Source organism: Monodelphis domestica, chromosome 5, assembly GCF_027887165.1.
Source record: "Monodelphis domestica isolate mMonDom1 chromosome 5, mMonDom1.pri, whole genome shotgun sequence".
Classification (NCBI taxonomy): Eukaryota; Metazoa; Chordata; class Mammalia; order Didelphimorphia; family Didelphidae; genus Monodelphis; species Monodelphis domestica.
Genome location: NC_077231.1, coordinates 258,819,714 through 258,835,525, shown reverse-complemented (window position 1 = coordinate 258,835,525; position 15,812 = coordinate 258,819,714). Strand labels below are relative to the sequence as shown.

At 35.6% G+C, this 15,812-nt stretch overlaps 1 protein-coding gene across 1 annotated transcript in view; it reads left to right on the top strand.

Annotated features, from left to right (window-relative positions):
* GAD2 (glutamate decarboxylase 2) overlaps positions 1 to 7,609 on the top strand; it is an 81,362-nt gene extending 73,753 nt beyond the window's left edge. The window contains exon 16 of the mRNA XM_056800078.1: positions 3,836 to 7,609. Within this exon, the coding sequence (XP_056656056.1) occupies positions 3,836 to 4,009 (174 nt within the window). The 3' untranslated portion in view covers positions 4,010 to 7,609. The remainder of the gene's footprint in view (positions 1 to 3,835) is intronic.
* The last annotated feature ends 8,203 nt before the right edge of the window (positions 7,610 to 15,812 follow it).

Below are 15,812 nucleotides of genomic sequence, written 5' to 3'. Positions count from 1 at the left end.
CCTTTTCCCAGTGGGTTTATTTATTCTGCTAAATCAAGAATAGGACAAAATGCCTAGAAGGAAATGAGAACTCACTGTAACCATCCAAGTCATCAAGAATTTATTCTCCTTCTGTACTCATTGTTAAGTGTTTAATCAGTTGCCACTGATGGTTCATGTATTTGGGATCCTTTCCAAAATCTTCTAGAGGTAACATATCTAAACAAATGTAGATTTTCCAGGTTCAAAGGCAGATGTACTTTCATATTGTTTATTCCAAAGTCTGTCTGGCATGTGGACTGATAACAGATTAATCTCTTGACCACTGATTTTCACTCCTCTAAAAGAACAGAGGTGATCACACTTCACAAAATCCTGCCATTTAGATGCTGTTTTCTTGGGTTACCCATTTAGCTTTTAAGTTGGAACTTAATGTCAAGGCTGTTGTAATCAAAATCTTATATGTTTTGAGTAACCACAAAGGTCTAGATGCTGTACAAGAGCCCCATGTAAATCAATCCCTCCATTTGGAGACAGTAAGTCTAACAAACGTTTTAAACACAGAAGCAGTTAAGGAACCTTCCTTGTGTCTTGTGTTTCTTCAGGTTCATAGAACTCCCAAACTGGTCCCAGAAACTGGAGTTCCTTTTTAATTCAAGATTTCTAATCCTAGTTGTACACACAATCACTAGTCTTTAGCCTCAGATTTGCATCTTCCACTTCCACTTCCACTCTCAAGGTGAATTTGTTTGGCAGCATTGTATTTTCTTTCAGGACTAAGTTTTTGTATACCTATGGCTGCTTCTTTGAGATTCACTCCCAGCACTGAACCAAATTTATTGTGCCCAAAAAAATCTTAGCTATTTCAAGCCTCAGCTCAGATTCAGTGTTCATGTCAGTAGGAAGAACACAGCCTGTGCAAACTCACCCTTAAAGAATAATGTTGAGTATTTGTGCAAGTCCATATAGAATCTTGACACAAGGAGAGACCTTTGAAATCATGAAATGCAACTCATTAATTTTACAGATGAAGAAACTATTTCTTAATGAGGTTAATGACTTTGTCCTAAGTTAAAAAAAATAAGCAGAAAAGTCAGAATTTGGACCCAGGTCTTCCAGTGCCAAATCCAAAGCTCTTCCTACCATTCCATCAGTCATAGAATGCTTGGAGTAGGAAGGAGTCTTTTAAATTACTTAATCTGAGTCTTTCTTTGAACAGATAAAGAAACCAAATTTGCCCAATAATGTACATTGCATTTGTTCTATTTGGTCCTGATAACCTAAACTAAAGATTTCACATGTGATAGGTATCTTAAGAATAGAAACTGCAGTGTAACTATTAACAGATGATTATGGAAAGGGATGAGGACTCAGAAATCATGGTATTATAGAAATTATCTACTTTGTGGTTTTTTTCCATTAATAGAAACTAAATATCTAGGCGGGGGAGACAAGAATTCTTTCCATTTCTGAAAGGCAAAATAAATTGTACTTGTGCCTAAAATAAACCTGAAATCACTTGGATGACTACCATTTTTGTATTATCATTCATAAGTGTCAGATTTACAGTGTCAGATATGCATTACCGAGATAGAAGAAACTATCCAAGAAAAGATTCATATTTTAAAAACACTAAAAGATAACTTGGTTTTGGAAACATTTACAAACATGTAGTTGAAGAAACCTACCAAAATTCATTGTACTCTGCCTCTCCCTTTCTTTATCTCTCCCTCTCTCTTCCCTCCCTCTCTCTCTCTCTCTCTCTCTTTCCCAACCTTCTTCCCTCCATCTTACTTTCATTGTCTCTCTCTCTCTCAGTCTCTTGATGTCTGTCTCACTCACACACACACACACACATATCGCATTTTCCCTGGAACAACTTTCTATTTTACAATTAGTAAATCTAATTTTTTTAATGTTACATTAAGCTTTTGTTATAAAACTCTTTTATATCCTCTAATGTATTTTAGCTTCCTCAGAACCATGTGAGGTAAATAGTACAAGTATTATGTTGGTCATCTTATAGGTAAGGAAACTGAATCCCAAGAAATCAAATGACTGGCCTAAAGTCCAAGTATTCTGACATCAAATTAGTGCTATTTCCATTATTCCTCACTGCCTCTTCTGAGCCAAAGGATCCTCTTTGAAACATTTGTTTGAAATCTAAAATTTAAACTCATGCCATTGCATAGAGATCTATTTTTATTGTGCCCATTCTGCATAGTTTTATTGTATCTAACAAGTCCCCACTATGTGCTCTTCATTGTGTTTTATTAAGAGAATGCATGAATGTGAAAGAGAGTCCCTATTCTTAAGGAGTATAAAAGATAATTAAGGAGATGAGATGCATGTACATAAAATGACTAAAGAATAGTGTATAACCAAGAGTTCAAGGTGAAGACAAGTTCAGTTCTTTAAAGTAGGGGCAAATGCTAGATAATGTTTTCATGTAAAAACTTATGTAGAAGGTATGACTTGAGCAGAGCCTTGAAAAGTAGACTGAAAAATTGGGACTTGATTTCATAGGCTATAGAACATAGAACAGAACTCATTTTGTGAAACAGTCCATTCTACACTTCTGTTAGGTTTATATTTATATCTATCTGTGTTACCCTGCCAAACTGCTCACATCCCATTCCTGGTTGAATGATGTGAATAATTATTCTGAATTGCCTGCACTTTGACAAAACACTCTGACTTTTAGAAACTAAAATATTACCTCTAAAAAAAGATTTAAAGTGGAAGATGATGGAGTTGGGGCATAAAAAATTTTAAATTCTCATGTAGCAAAGGGAAGTTGCTATTGTTCTATTTGTCTTCTGACCTTTCTATTCAGCTTTCCAAACTTTTTTCCGGTGTATTTTTATTGGGTTAGAATAGCTGTTAAATATTCTTCCATTTAGCATAATAATAAATAATTTGTACTCTCTGGTAAGTAATCACTAGCACCTCTTTTTAAAAATATTTAATAAGGTAATACTTTAATGTTTTGACAGTTAGTTATCTTAAGTACTTCTTCCAATGATGAAGATCACAACCAATATATTCCCTTCATCCAATGCAACTATTGTCCAAATACTATATAGTGACTCATATCAGGAATTCTTCTCTGGATCTTTTGGCTACCTACTAACCACATAGACTGTCAATTGGATTTTATTTTGTTTTGTTGGTGGTATGGAATAACCATAGGTCAGAAAACTCCATTCAGTGCAAATCAGCAGCTATTTTATAATATCAAATCTTAAAGAGTTACCTAGAAGCACTGAGGAGTTAAATGACTTGCTCACCCTCACTCTGTATATATCAGAGATTGGACCTAAACCCTCACATCAAAACTAGCTCTCTATTCCTCATCGCCTCTAGCTATCTCTCTTCAGTGATCTAACAATAACATAGAAAAGACTATTATACTTATTAGTGCAAGATCTTATGAAAGTCCCATGAGTTTTTTCCTATAATGGCACTGAAAATCACAGAATCAAATATAATGTTTGAGTTAGAAGGGACTTTAGATATCATCCATTTCAATCCCTTCATCTTACAGATGAAACTAAATCTCAGATAAGGACACATGGCTAGTTTTTGGCAGAGCCAAGTCTCAAATGCAAGAATCCTAGCTAAAATGCCTTCATATCTACACCATGATGTCCTTGAGGTCTTAATTACATTGCATTGGTAAAACATTAACTTCATCTAATCCCAAGAAAACTGAAAGTTTATTTCTTAAAGGGTAAACAAATACAGTACTGAATTTTTAAAAAAGGAAACCTATTTTCAAAACTAAAAAGATCCATGGTTTTTTTTTTTAATATTTGTCAGAGAAAAAAACACAATTATTTGGTCTCTTCTGTAGGTTGCTCCCGTGATTAAAGCCAGAATGATGGAGTATGGAACCACAATGGTCAGCTACCAACCCTTGGGAGATAAAGTCAATTTCTTTCGCATGGTCATCTCAAATCCAGCAGCAACTCATCAAGACATTGATTTCCTGATTGAGGAAATAGAACGCCTTGGACAGGATTTATAATCATGCAGCCACCCAAGCTATCCCAGCTCTTTAGCTAAACAATTAAGTTGTCACAAACTGTGTGAATGTATTTGTAGTTTGTTCCAAAGTGAATCTATTTCTATAGTGTGGTGTCAATGTAGAGTACAGTTTAAAAAACCAGGAAACATTGCTCCTTTTAAAAGCCCTTCCTTAAGTTTGAGGATGAATACCTCTTTCATAATTAACAGTACAAATAATAAGGAAAAGCTGAAAATTATTAAAAATGTTCCCCCAATTCCAGCAAAGTGAGCAAAGTTAGTATGTATTTTCATTTCAGAGTAGTAGGGTTGAATGGTGCCAAATTTGCCCCCAAGATTCACAAAATGTTCTTTGGGGTGTAGTAGGGGATAAAGGATAAAGCAAATATAAAACTATGTTGAAAATAAAAACTCTTGCCTTTTTCATAGTATTAGAAAAGAATTTCTAATTTACCTATAGCAACATTTCAAATGTATTTAAATACATATAATTTTACAAAAGGAAATATATATATATATAAAAAGAAGATCCTATTTTGTAAAGTATAGATTTTTATTTTATATGGGTTATAAAAACTTCTGGGGCAGAAATGAAAAACTAAACAGATTTTTTTCTTCCAATGGAGGCACATGAGATACTTAGTAATGCTTATTTTGAAACATAGACCCACATAAATTCTTAAAATGTGGAACAACTTATTTCTACATGTCTCACAGCTTGTCACATCTATAAGATTTAGTATTTCAAAACCTCCCAAGAGCACTGAAGCTCTTAAAAATGCTAGATCAGATCAATTATAGGACAACAATAGGGCTCTCTTCTCAATTAAGTTTTCCACATGGTCTTCCCTCAGCTGATCCACATAGTATACAGTATTTAACAAGCCTCAGTCTAAGATTATATTAGGATGATTTTCTTTCTTCTGCCTTCTAATTCTTTTCTCCCCTCTGAACTGTTGATGCTTATTCTCAAAGCATCTTTCCAAACAGCATTGATTAATTAGGTCATTCAGATTAATTAGGGAAAAAGAAACTAAAATCTACTAGAGATTGAACAGAAGTAATTGAGGCATGGTCTTGAGATGTGATAAGTCAAGAGAATTAAACTCCCACTTGGTTGAAAAGATATCTATGTGGGGAAAAAAAATTAAAAGAACTTTCTAGATGCTATATTACCTCCAGAAGGGGACCAGGAAGAAGTAATTTACTTCATAGATACTTAGTTATTATCCCACAGAGTCTTTAATGATAAGTTCACTAATTTTGGGAATGGATGATGGTTCTTTTCCCCCACACAAGTTTAAACTTTCCTAAATTCCCATAGTGAGACATCATCTTGAGTAGGTCTTTGATGCATTTACTGTCTCCCCAAGAATACAGAACAATGACCAAAATACTTGGAGCAGCAGGTTACCCAAATTAGAATAGATACTGCCTCTTCTAGGTCTCTCCCCGCAGACTCTTATATTGGAGTTATTAAGGCAAGTAGATCTATGTCCTTGTTCTTGTGAAACAACATATGAAGAAATGGGCACAGCGATAGTTCCTTGAGTTTATATGTGTTACTTATGACCTGGTTACTTATTTATATACCATCAAGGAGGCTCTCCTGCTCTCCACACCTATTAAGATGCTATTGAAGGTCATAGACTTTCTATGGGCAGTAAAACTACAAGTGTGGAAAGGAAGGAAGAATACTTATGAATATGTACCCTAATACTACTCTTGGATCAAAATAAACCAGAAAAAGAGGGAAGTCTCTGCCTGATAATAGCAGCTATATGCCTTTCTATTTTGATGAAATAGCTAACTCCTGCATCCTTTCTCCGGTTTCATGCAAAAACTTGCTTCAATTATGCATTTTAAAATGTACATTTATGCATACATGGCTTTTGGATCTAGCTCTCCTTTTCTGCTATCAATGTATTTACTGCAGGCATTAGAAGATAATTCTTTATGTATTCCTTTGCATTTATTTTCCAGTGGAAAAGAACGTTATTCAGGTATTTGTTCCACAGCCTAGCTTCCTATTCCTTCCTATGAATTGACTTTCAGGATTCACACATGGTTATGTGTTATAAATTTTTGTGAAGTGGACCAGCAATTAGTCATGATTTTAATTAGACCAGAACTCTAAGAAGTCCATCCTTCTTGAAGAAGACTGTGAAGCCCAACATCCTAATTTCCTCCCTTTGTAGCCTAAGATGCCTCTCCCTTCTGCTGACATCTATCAACTCAAAGAGGATGCCTCTTTTTTTCTGTAACAATAAGCTAATAGAATCCAACAGTTAAAATCTTTTCACCTGAACATGAAATTATAGCCTTGTTTTTACCAAAAGGGATCCTGAACATCCAGCCCCAAGGAGAATATTTCTCCATATTTGAGAGTATTTTTGCTTACCACTATGCAGCTAAGTCCCCATCTACCTATGACCCAATGAATTAGGGCAAAATCAAATGCCCAAGTAGATCCAGAGACCTTCAATTAAAATATTTTAAAGTGTGTCTATGTTCCCCTGAGAAAGGGAAAGCAAGAGTCTCTGAGAGTTAGCCCAGATTCCCTTGGCCAAGTCCTACCTACGTGAGACTGTTCTTTATAACCCTTAAAAAGCTTTGGTTTTAGCTTTAACTAGAATCAACATGGCCATTTTTGTTTCTGAAGCAATATTGTGTTTGTTTGTTTCTTTTTTCTTTAAAATACTTGAAAAAAAGTGTGGTGCGTTTTTATTTTATCTGAAATGTAGAAACGGTACTGACTTTGTGTAATGTCACAAGGATGTGAAGAAAGCAAGAAAAGGAAAGAAATTGTGTCTGTAATTGTGTTGCCTTTTATTCTATTGATAGTCCTGTCTCGTCGCCTCAGATTGGGGCTGTGCACTTTAGATTTAAACTGTACAGTGTTGCAAATCAACATGTGTTGCTGTATAAGCTTGTACAATATATTATGATATGTCACTTTCTGTGTGGTAGCTGTATTGAATCTTGATATTGTAAGAACTACATCCACATCTGTCCTTGTATTATCTCTTTGCTCAGTTGTCCACTCTTCATATTAAATAACGCAGAGTATGTCCTTGCTGCTAACCTCCTTTCTGGGATCCACTATGACAAGAGTGGGGTATTTTAACAAAAAATCAAGGTAAGAGTCCCACTTTTTCTAGGAGGATAGAATATAAATATATGTATAATTACAACAATGTCTCAACTTGCTGAAGACATTGTTATTCAGTCCTTTGGGCAAATAGAATATCTTCTGTTCCTTAGACTAAGAGCAAAAGGGCATGGGTGAAGACATAGTACATGGAGAAGGAAGAGGGGGATAAATAACTTGGTTTCATCTTGCACGTGCACATCTGTTTTTCAATGCTATGTACAAACACTGTATATTTATGAAGTTATGTGTGCCACAAAACAGGACACATCAGGTCTTTCAGGAGGTCATGGGTATTTTCCCTCACTACTTCATTTCCTGCAGCCAGAAAAAAGACTTACATGTCAACCTGTTCTTCTGACCAAATAGAAACTTGTGTTTGATCAAAGTATTTTATCTGTGTTGTCTCTTGAAACCCAAATAAAAGCAAAAAATGTGGTTACACACCAATGAATGAGACGTTTCTTTTTTCTTTCTGATTTGAGGGAACTGTCATTCATCATTAATTACATGTCACATTTTCTCATGAGCACCTAACCATCTCATACAAGAGGTAATGTTTCTTCCCTTTCTGTTATTTTCTGGTCGTCATTTTGTTTTGTTTTCCAGAACACCAAAGTCCTGAAGATTCGGTGGAGACACTCAACAGCAGACTGCATATTCTTCAAAGGAAGGTAGAGGTACAGAGATGGTCCCATTCCTCTGAATAAAAAAAATTTCCCCATATTAGACATGTTAAAAAATAATAAAAAGCAAGAAGTACAAAGAAAGTGAAAAAAGTACACTTCAATATGCATTTGGAGTTCAACTCTCTCTGGAGGTGGAGAGCCGTTTTCATCATGGATCCTTTGGAATTATCTTGGACAGTTGCCTTGATCAGAATAGCAAAGTCTTTTACAAGTGATCATTGTTACAGTGCTGCTGCTACTCTGTACAATGTTCTTTTGGTTCTGATCATTTAATTTTCTTTCTGCATTTTTCTGAAACCATCCTTCTCATTATTTCTTATAACACAATAGTATTCTGTCACAATTATGTGCTACAGCTTGTTCAGCTATTCCCCAGACAATGGGTCTCCCCTCAATTTCCAAATGCAACTATAAATTTTTTAACAGATAGGTCCTTTTTCTTTTTCTTTTATCTCTTTGAGATATAGATGTAGTAGTGGTAATGTTGGGTCAAGGGCATACATAGTTTTCTTACCCCATGGGCATAAAACAACATTGTCCTCCTGAATGGTCAACCAGTTTACAACTCCACCAACAATCCATTAGGGTCAGAAAAAAATTTCTATAAGAATAATTTATACTACAAACATTATCTAGGTTATCTGACCCATCAGAAGGGAATAATAGTAGCTAACATTTATTTAGCACTTTAAAGTGGGCAAAGCACTTTATAAATATTATCTCATTTGTTCTTCACTACAACCCTAGGAGATAAGTGCTATTATCACCTTCATTTTACAGATGAGGAAACTGAGACTAAAAGAGGCTAAGACATTTGCCAGAGTCATACAGCTGAGTAAGAGTCTAAGGCTGAGGAGAATCTAGGGGCTTAGCAGATAAAGAGCCAGGACTGGAGACAGGATCTCAGACACAACCTAGCTGTGTGACCCTGGGCAAGTCACTTAGCCCCAATTGCCTAGCCTTTACTACTCTTCTGCCTTGAAAGGCATACATAGTATTGGTTCTAAGTCAAAAGATAAGGGGCTTTTTTAAAAGTCCAAGGATGGCTTGAACTCAACTTAAGAGTCTGACACTCTGTCTCCTAGATGTCTCTGGACCTCCATTTTCTCATTTGTAAAATGAAGAAAATAGTCTATAAGATATTCCTAGTTCTAATCTATAATACTATTAGCTTTCACAGAGAAGTCAAACAAGGGAGGAAATTGTAGATTCACAATTAAGTACATGGTGTAATTCTCAAAGACACCCCCCCCCTTTACTGGGTCTTCTTATAAAGAAAGTCACAATAAATACTGGTTTTTTTGTGGGAAAAAACTCCCTTTGTCTTATGCTCAAACCTTATCTTATCAGTATTCTGCTAGTCCAGAACAATCAACCTACTTTGGTTAAATTTTTGTTTCTTCTTCCCTTCCTGTGGTTTCTTTTTGTAAGATAAAGATCATCTGTTCCTGTAGATCTTTGGTTGTGATAATAGCCTTTGTATTATATAAGATATCCATTTGCCTGGGGCTAGAGACTTTGGTCCTTTTATCTATTTCCTGTCAACTTGTTAACTGGATGATCTTTACAGATAACTTTCAAGGTAGCCTAATAAACAAGAGTTTTTAAATTTCCATTTATTTCAATAGAATGAAATCCAGTTTTTATCTCCATCTTCCCCCTTACTTATTTGTTCTATTAACATAATGAGCTGTAATAATTACATCAGTCTACACTTGGATAATGCATTATTAATCACAGCTCTAGATCTGAATGGGTCCTCTGAATTTATGGAGTCCAAACTCATTTTGTTGTTGCTATTGTTCAGTTATGTCCATCTCTTCATGGCCCCTTCTCTCCTCCACTGTCTCTCAAAGTCTGTCCAAGTTCATGTTCATTGTTTCCCTGGCATCATCAAAGGCAATCTTCTTCCATCAAAGGCATCTTCTTCCATCCCCACCTCCTTTTGCTTTCAAAGTTTCCCAGCATCCGAATCTTTTCCAATGAGTCCTGACTTCTCATTATATGATGTAACCAAAATATTTGAGCTTCAGCTTCCATAATTGTTTTTCCAATGAATTGTCTAAATTAATTTCTTTAAGTATTGATGATTTGATATCTTCACTGACCAAGGGCATCTCTTCACTGACCAAAGGCATCTCAAAAGTTTCCAGCACCACAATTTGAAAGCATAAATTACACTCACCTTTCCTTATAGTCCAACTCTCAGGGCTGTATATTACTATTGGAAACATGATAGCTCTAACTATAGAGACCTTTGTTGGCAAGGTGATATCTTTGCTTTTTAGTATGCTGTCCAGATTTGCCATAGTTTTCCTTCTAAGGAGTAAGCATCTTTTAATTTCTTGACTACAGTCAAGAACCCAAGAATATAAAATCTGACACTGTTTCCACTTCTTCTCCCTCTACTTTCCAGGAAATGATGAGATCAGTTGCCATGAGCTTAGTTTTTTGGGTTTTTTTTTTTTACAAATCAAGAAACTGAGGCCTGAGGAAGTTAAATGACTTTTTTGAGGACATATAGAAGTCATAGAAATCATCAGTCAGGATTTGAACCTGTTACTTGAATGCAGTTACCACTCTTACAAGTGTAACACACGGCTTCTCATTTTTGATTATCAATCAGTTACCAAATTCTGTTGATTTACCTTGACATGATCTCTTAAATCCATCCCTTCTTTCTTTCTTGTCTATACTCCTGTTTAGCAAACCAGCTCAGGCCCTCTTTGGGTCTTAGTTTTTTCATTGATAAAATGAAGAGATTGGACTAGATGATCTAAGGTCTCTTACAAGTCTAAATCCTATGATCTTTTCTCTGTTTAGAGCTGGTAAGGCCTCAAATATCAGGTACCCAACTGCTTAAAATTAGGAGAAATTCAGGGGAAAAAAAAGAAACATCCAACAAGTGTCTATGCATAAGGCACTGTCCTGGACACAAGACAGACAATAAGACAAAAAATGAAGTATTTCTTGCCCTCAGGGAAATTATATTCTGTAGTTTAGCAAGGATGCATTCCATCCTCTTCACTTCACATTTTTTATCTCTGTCCTCTCAGAAGAATCAATTAACTTGTGTATGAAACCAAAGGTTCAGCTCAAGAACATATCATTGCAGACCTCTAGAAGACCTGGACCATTACTCTTGACCATCAGAAAATGCTTTTAAAGGTAAAAACTAGATATTCCCATGTCAGTAAAAGCAAAGAAACATTATCCTTTGAGTTAGACTTAAATAATTAACTAGCATGCTTCTTGTTTTTGTTGTAATTAGGAAAATAATTGAGCAGAAAAGGTCTATTATCTCAGAACTCTAATATAAAGACAGAAAAAAAGAAGAGAAATCTCATTTCCCTTGGGGGGGAAAAGTAGGGGGAGATAAGTCCTTATCAGTTCATATGTATTCTTCTGTGCCTTTAAACTCTCACATTCATCATTTATTATAACAGAGAAATATCTCATTATTAATATTCTCTAATTCCATGTTAATATTCCATAATTATTATTAGTATATTATCATTTGTTTAACCATTCTCCCCAATTGGTGGGCATCCACTTTGTTTCATAGTCCTTCCTACTACAAAAAAGTGCTATTTTAAATATTTATATTATATCTTTATTTCTATTTTTGACTTCCTTGTGGTATATGCCTAATTGATTCCTCAAACAGAAAATTTTTATAACTTGCTTAAGTAAAATGATAAGGACAAAATATGAGCTTATTTTGAAGATGATCCAATTTTTATCTAACAGGCACTTATTAAATGCCTACTCTGTGCTAGGCATTATGCTAAGGACTAGTGATACAAATATAGGAACTGTCAAGGGGCTTACATTCTATTGAATTTTCCACTAATTTCCAATTTTAATCTAAAATTTATATTGAAATGAATTTAAAATTAATGCTAAAATAATGGTTTCTAAGTTTTTTGAAGGTACATCATGTTTTACTCATCTTTTTATTACCCAGCCCAGTATATGTACACACTTTGTACTTAACAAATGTTCACTGAATTAAATGTGTTATTTAATACCAAGTTGCATGATAAACAACTGTTGTGTCAATGATTTTCTCATAAAACTTCAAGGAATTTTCACATTCAAAACTCACATCCCACACCTAGAAAACATGGACAATGTATACATATTATTCCTAATAACTGAGACCAACTCTCAATTTGAAAACTTAAGAGAACATTATATACAACAACAGAAATATTTTTCAAAGAACGACTTGTGTATGTTTACCTCCAGAGAAATAATTGTTAAATAGAAATGATATAGCATATTATATATACATATATATGTCAAATCTCTAATGAAAGGAAGGGAGGGAGGGAATTACTCTTTGGAAGGAAGGAAGGAAGGAAGGAAGGAAGGAAGGAAGGAAGGAAGGAAGGAAGGAAGGAAGGAAGGAAGGAAGGAAGGAAGGAAGGAAGGAAGGAAGGAAGGAAGGTTCACAATATTACAGAGAAGATATTGGTAAATGCCCCAAAATTCTAAGTGTAAGGACACCTTTGGGGGAAGACCTTCCCAAATTCTAAATCTTGCCCCATTGCACCTTCTCTTTTAAAAGAGATGGAGCATACAGGGTGGGACAAAGAGTAATTTCTTTCTCCTTCCAACTTCCTATATATCCACATGGCACCATAGCAAAACCACCAGACTGGAGAGGTTCTGGAACCTTCTAATCTTTCAGTGTCATCTCCCTGATGCAAAGTGAAGGGATAAAACTTTCAGAATCTTTCTTTCCTCCTTTAGTTATTGATATCATCTCCTAGCAGCCTTTCCCCCTTTTCTTCCTTTTTCAGTCTTGCCCAGGTACCAACCCAACCAATAATCTCCCCATTTCTTCATGCAGAAAAGGAGAAAGGGGAAGACAATATATTCCAATACTAGCTACATTAGCCTATATCAAAACAATTCAGATAGTACTCACTTATACCCTGTACTGAACCTGTAACATGGGTCCTGGTTTTTCAAAGCTTGTCATTACCCCAAACCACATTAAACTTGAAGAGTTGGAAATGCCCTGTGGGAAATGGCCCATCTTTCTATATACACTTATGGAGTCATTTTATTTTCCAACTAGTTATTATTGTGACTCAGAAAACATTAGGTTCCAAGACACCTAATTTCTTCTTTCTCTTGCTAAGTGCTGCTTTATAGAACATTATGGGTAACAAGCTGTGAAATTTGATTGTGTTTGGGAAAGGATTTTGGTAATAAGGCCTCCATCTGCACTAGAGCAGTTGAGTTGTGTCCTGTCACAAGCAAACATGACTTTGAGGGATAGACCCAGGTCCCAGATACACATCCTCAAGTAAGCAAGGGGGATGACCTCACCCAACCAAAGCGATTATAAGCAACAAAGGGCCACTTACTCTCAAATAGGTAAAGGCAACACTCCCATCACACTGAATAAGACTATTAACCAAAATGTGTCTCAGAGATAGAAATTAAAAAGAACTTGACTCTGTTCTCTGTTCACCAAGTCCTAGCACTATGTCCTATCCCTATCCTCTTCCTTCACTCCGAAATAATCCCTCTTGATTTCACACACACACACACACACAAAAAACAACTCACTGAGGGCTTGGATGGATTGGTGCAGAAAAAAAGTGAGAAGAGTCAGGAAGGCAATGTCTGCAAAGACTACAGAAAAGAACAACAACAACAACAACAAAAAGATCCACAATTTGAAATAAGATAATATATTTCCATCCTTTTATTAAAGAGGTATGAGATTTCAAGTGTTAAATGTTGCAAATGGTGTTAGGTGGAGTCAATGTGTTGTGTGGAAAGGAGAAAGAAGAGGAATTTTGTAATATTGCAAACCATGTGTTTTCTTTCTTTCTTTTTAAATTTATTTGTTTGTTTGTGACATTAAAATACTTAGTTAACTACCTCTATTACCTCCCCCATTAGAGAAGGCATTGTTTGACCCAAAAAAAGTGTCCATGTATGTGTGTGTGTGATTTCTATTTATCTGTAATTTCTCTGGAGGTAGACAAACACAAGTCATTCTTCAAAGAACATTTTTTTATTTTTCTTTATTTTATTCCAGTAACTAATTTACAAATAAGTTTTCCAAAGATACATGATTCGTGTTGTGTCCCTCCGCTCTTCTCTTCCCTCTCCCAGAGTTGACATGCAATTCACTGTGTTATACATGTATTATCACACAAAACCTAGTTCCACATTATTTATTTTTGTAATAGAGTAAGAATATTTCTGTTGCTATATGTAATTTTCCCTTGTGTTTTCAAATGGGGAGTTTGTATCAGTTATTAGGAATGCCATGCATATAATGTCCGTGGTTTTCTGGATGTGGGTTATGAATCTAGAATGTGAAAATCCCTTAAGGTTTTATGAGAAAGGAGGAAGAGAAGGCAAAAGAGAAGAAAGGAGTGGAAAGGAGGGAAGTAAGCATTTATTAAATGTACTTGGTACTGTGCTAAGTTCTAGGGATACAAATACAAGTAAAAAGGACTGTGTCTACCCTCAAGGAGATTACATTCTAATGGGGAAAGACAACATCCAAAAGGGAACTGAAAATTAGAGGAGGGGGAGGGATGAAGATGTCACCATAGCCCAGACAGGGTTTCCAAATCTGGAAATTCAGCCTGATTATCTCCACAAAACAGAGGACACAGGAGGGACTCATCAATAGGAGAAGGCCAGTCTGTTGGAGGGATTCTCCAGAATGAGGTTACTGGGATAGTTCTCCCTCTTTCAGGGAGAAGAGAGGTTCCAGGCTTAGAGGGAAAGGCAAGAGAGGAGAAGGGAAAAAAAGGAGCCAGGGAAGGCATAATCCTTTCAAATGACTTGTTTTAGCTAATAGGAAGGATTGCCACAGCTGCTAATGAATTTTCATGGTTCCCTTGTCCCAAAACCAACTTCCTTGATCTTTCTTAATCAGAATTTCAGATTTGTAATTTTCTTGTAAGACTGGCTTTTTTCTGTGTTTGTACTGCCTTTCTACAACCCTATTTTTGCATCAAGCACTTAAGATTTTTGGATTGACTAACCAGGTAAATTGACATCACTTACGTGAATATATCTAGTTTTAAATAGATTTTCTTTTAATATTCAAGCAATTTTATCAGCTTACCTAAAATGCTATTGGATTCAAGCCCACAAAGACTTACTGCCTTGTTTGCATTACCCACAAAGTCATAAATATCCCCAACCATCTGAAGCCAAAGCAGATTAGCTATTTAAATACACATTTGAAAATTTGGCTCATTAAAAGTGCTCTCACCTGAGGAAGCTTTCAGTGAGATGATTTGATTGACTGACCCAGTTGATCCCCATTCTAAAACAAAGAATAGAAAAAAGTTTCATATCTAAATCAAGTTAGCAAAGCTTTTCTTCAGATACTTCCTTATTTCCACACCACTCCCTTTGCCCCAGGTTCAGATCATCACACAATTCTTTAACACTCACTTTTTCTTGGCTAAAGTTGTTCAGTCCCTTCAATCATGTCTGACTCTTCATGACCCAATTTGGGGTTTTCTTGGCAAAGATATTGGAGTGGTTTGCCATTTTTTTCTTCAGATCATTTTACAGATGAGGAACCATGACAGATAAAGTTAAATGACTTGCCCAGGGTCACACAGCTAGTAAGTGTTCAAAGACCAGGTTTGAATTCAAGAAGATGAGTCTTCCTGACTGCTGGCCCAGCTTCTATGCACTGTGCCACCTAGCTGCCTTGGCTAAAAATATTTACCTTTAAAATTTGCAGTCTGTACTCACAATTAAATTGTTTTGTTTTTACACATTTTGCCAAACGCTATGTTTGTCATTCCTATGTTATTATTATGATTCTCTGCTCCTCATTGCCCTCCCTATACCATCCCTCCACCTTCTATCAAATGCAAACCAAAGAGAACTATGGAGTTTTTAAAAAGACATTTTGTTATGCCTTTTTACAATATTACCATCACTTTCCAATGGCATCCTGC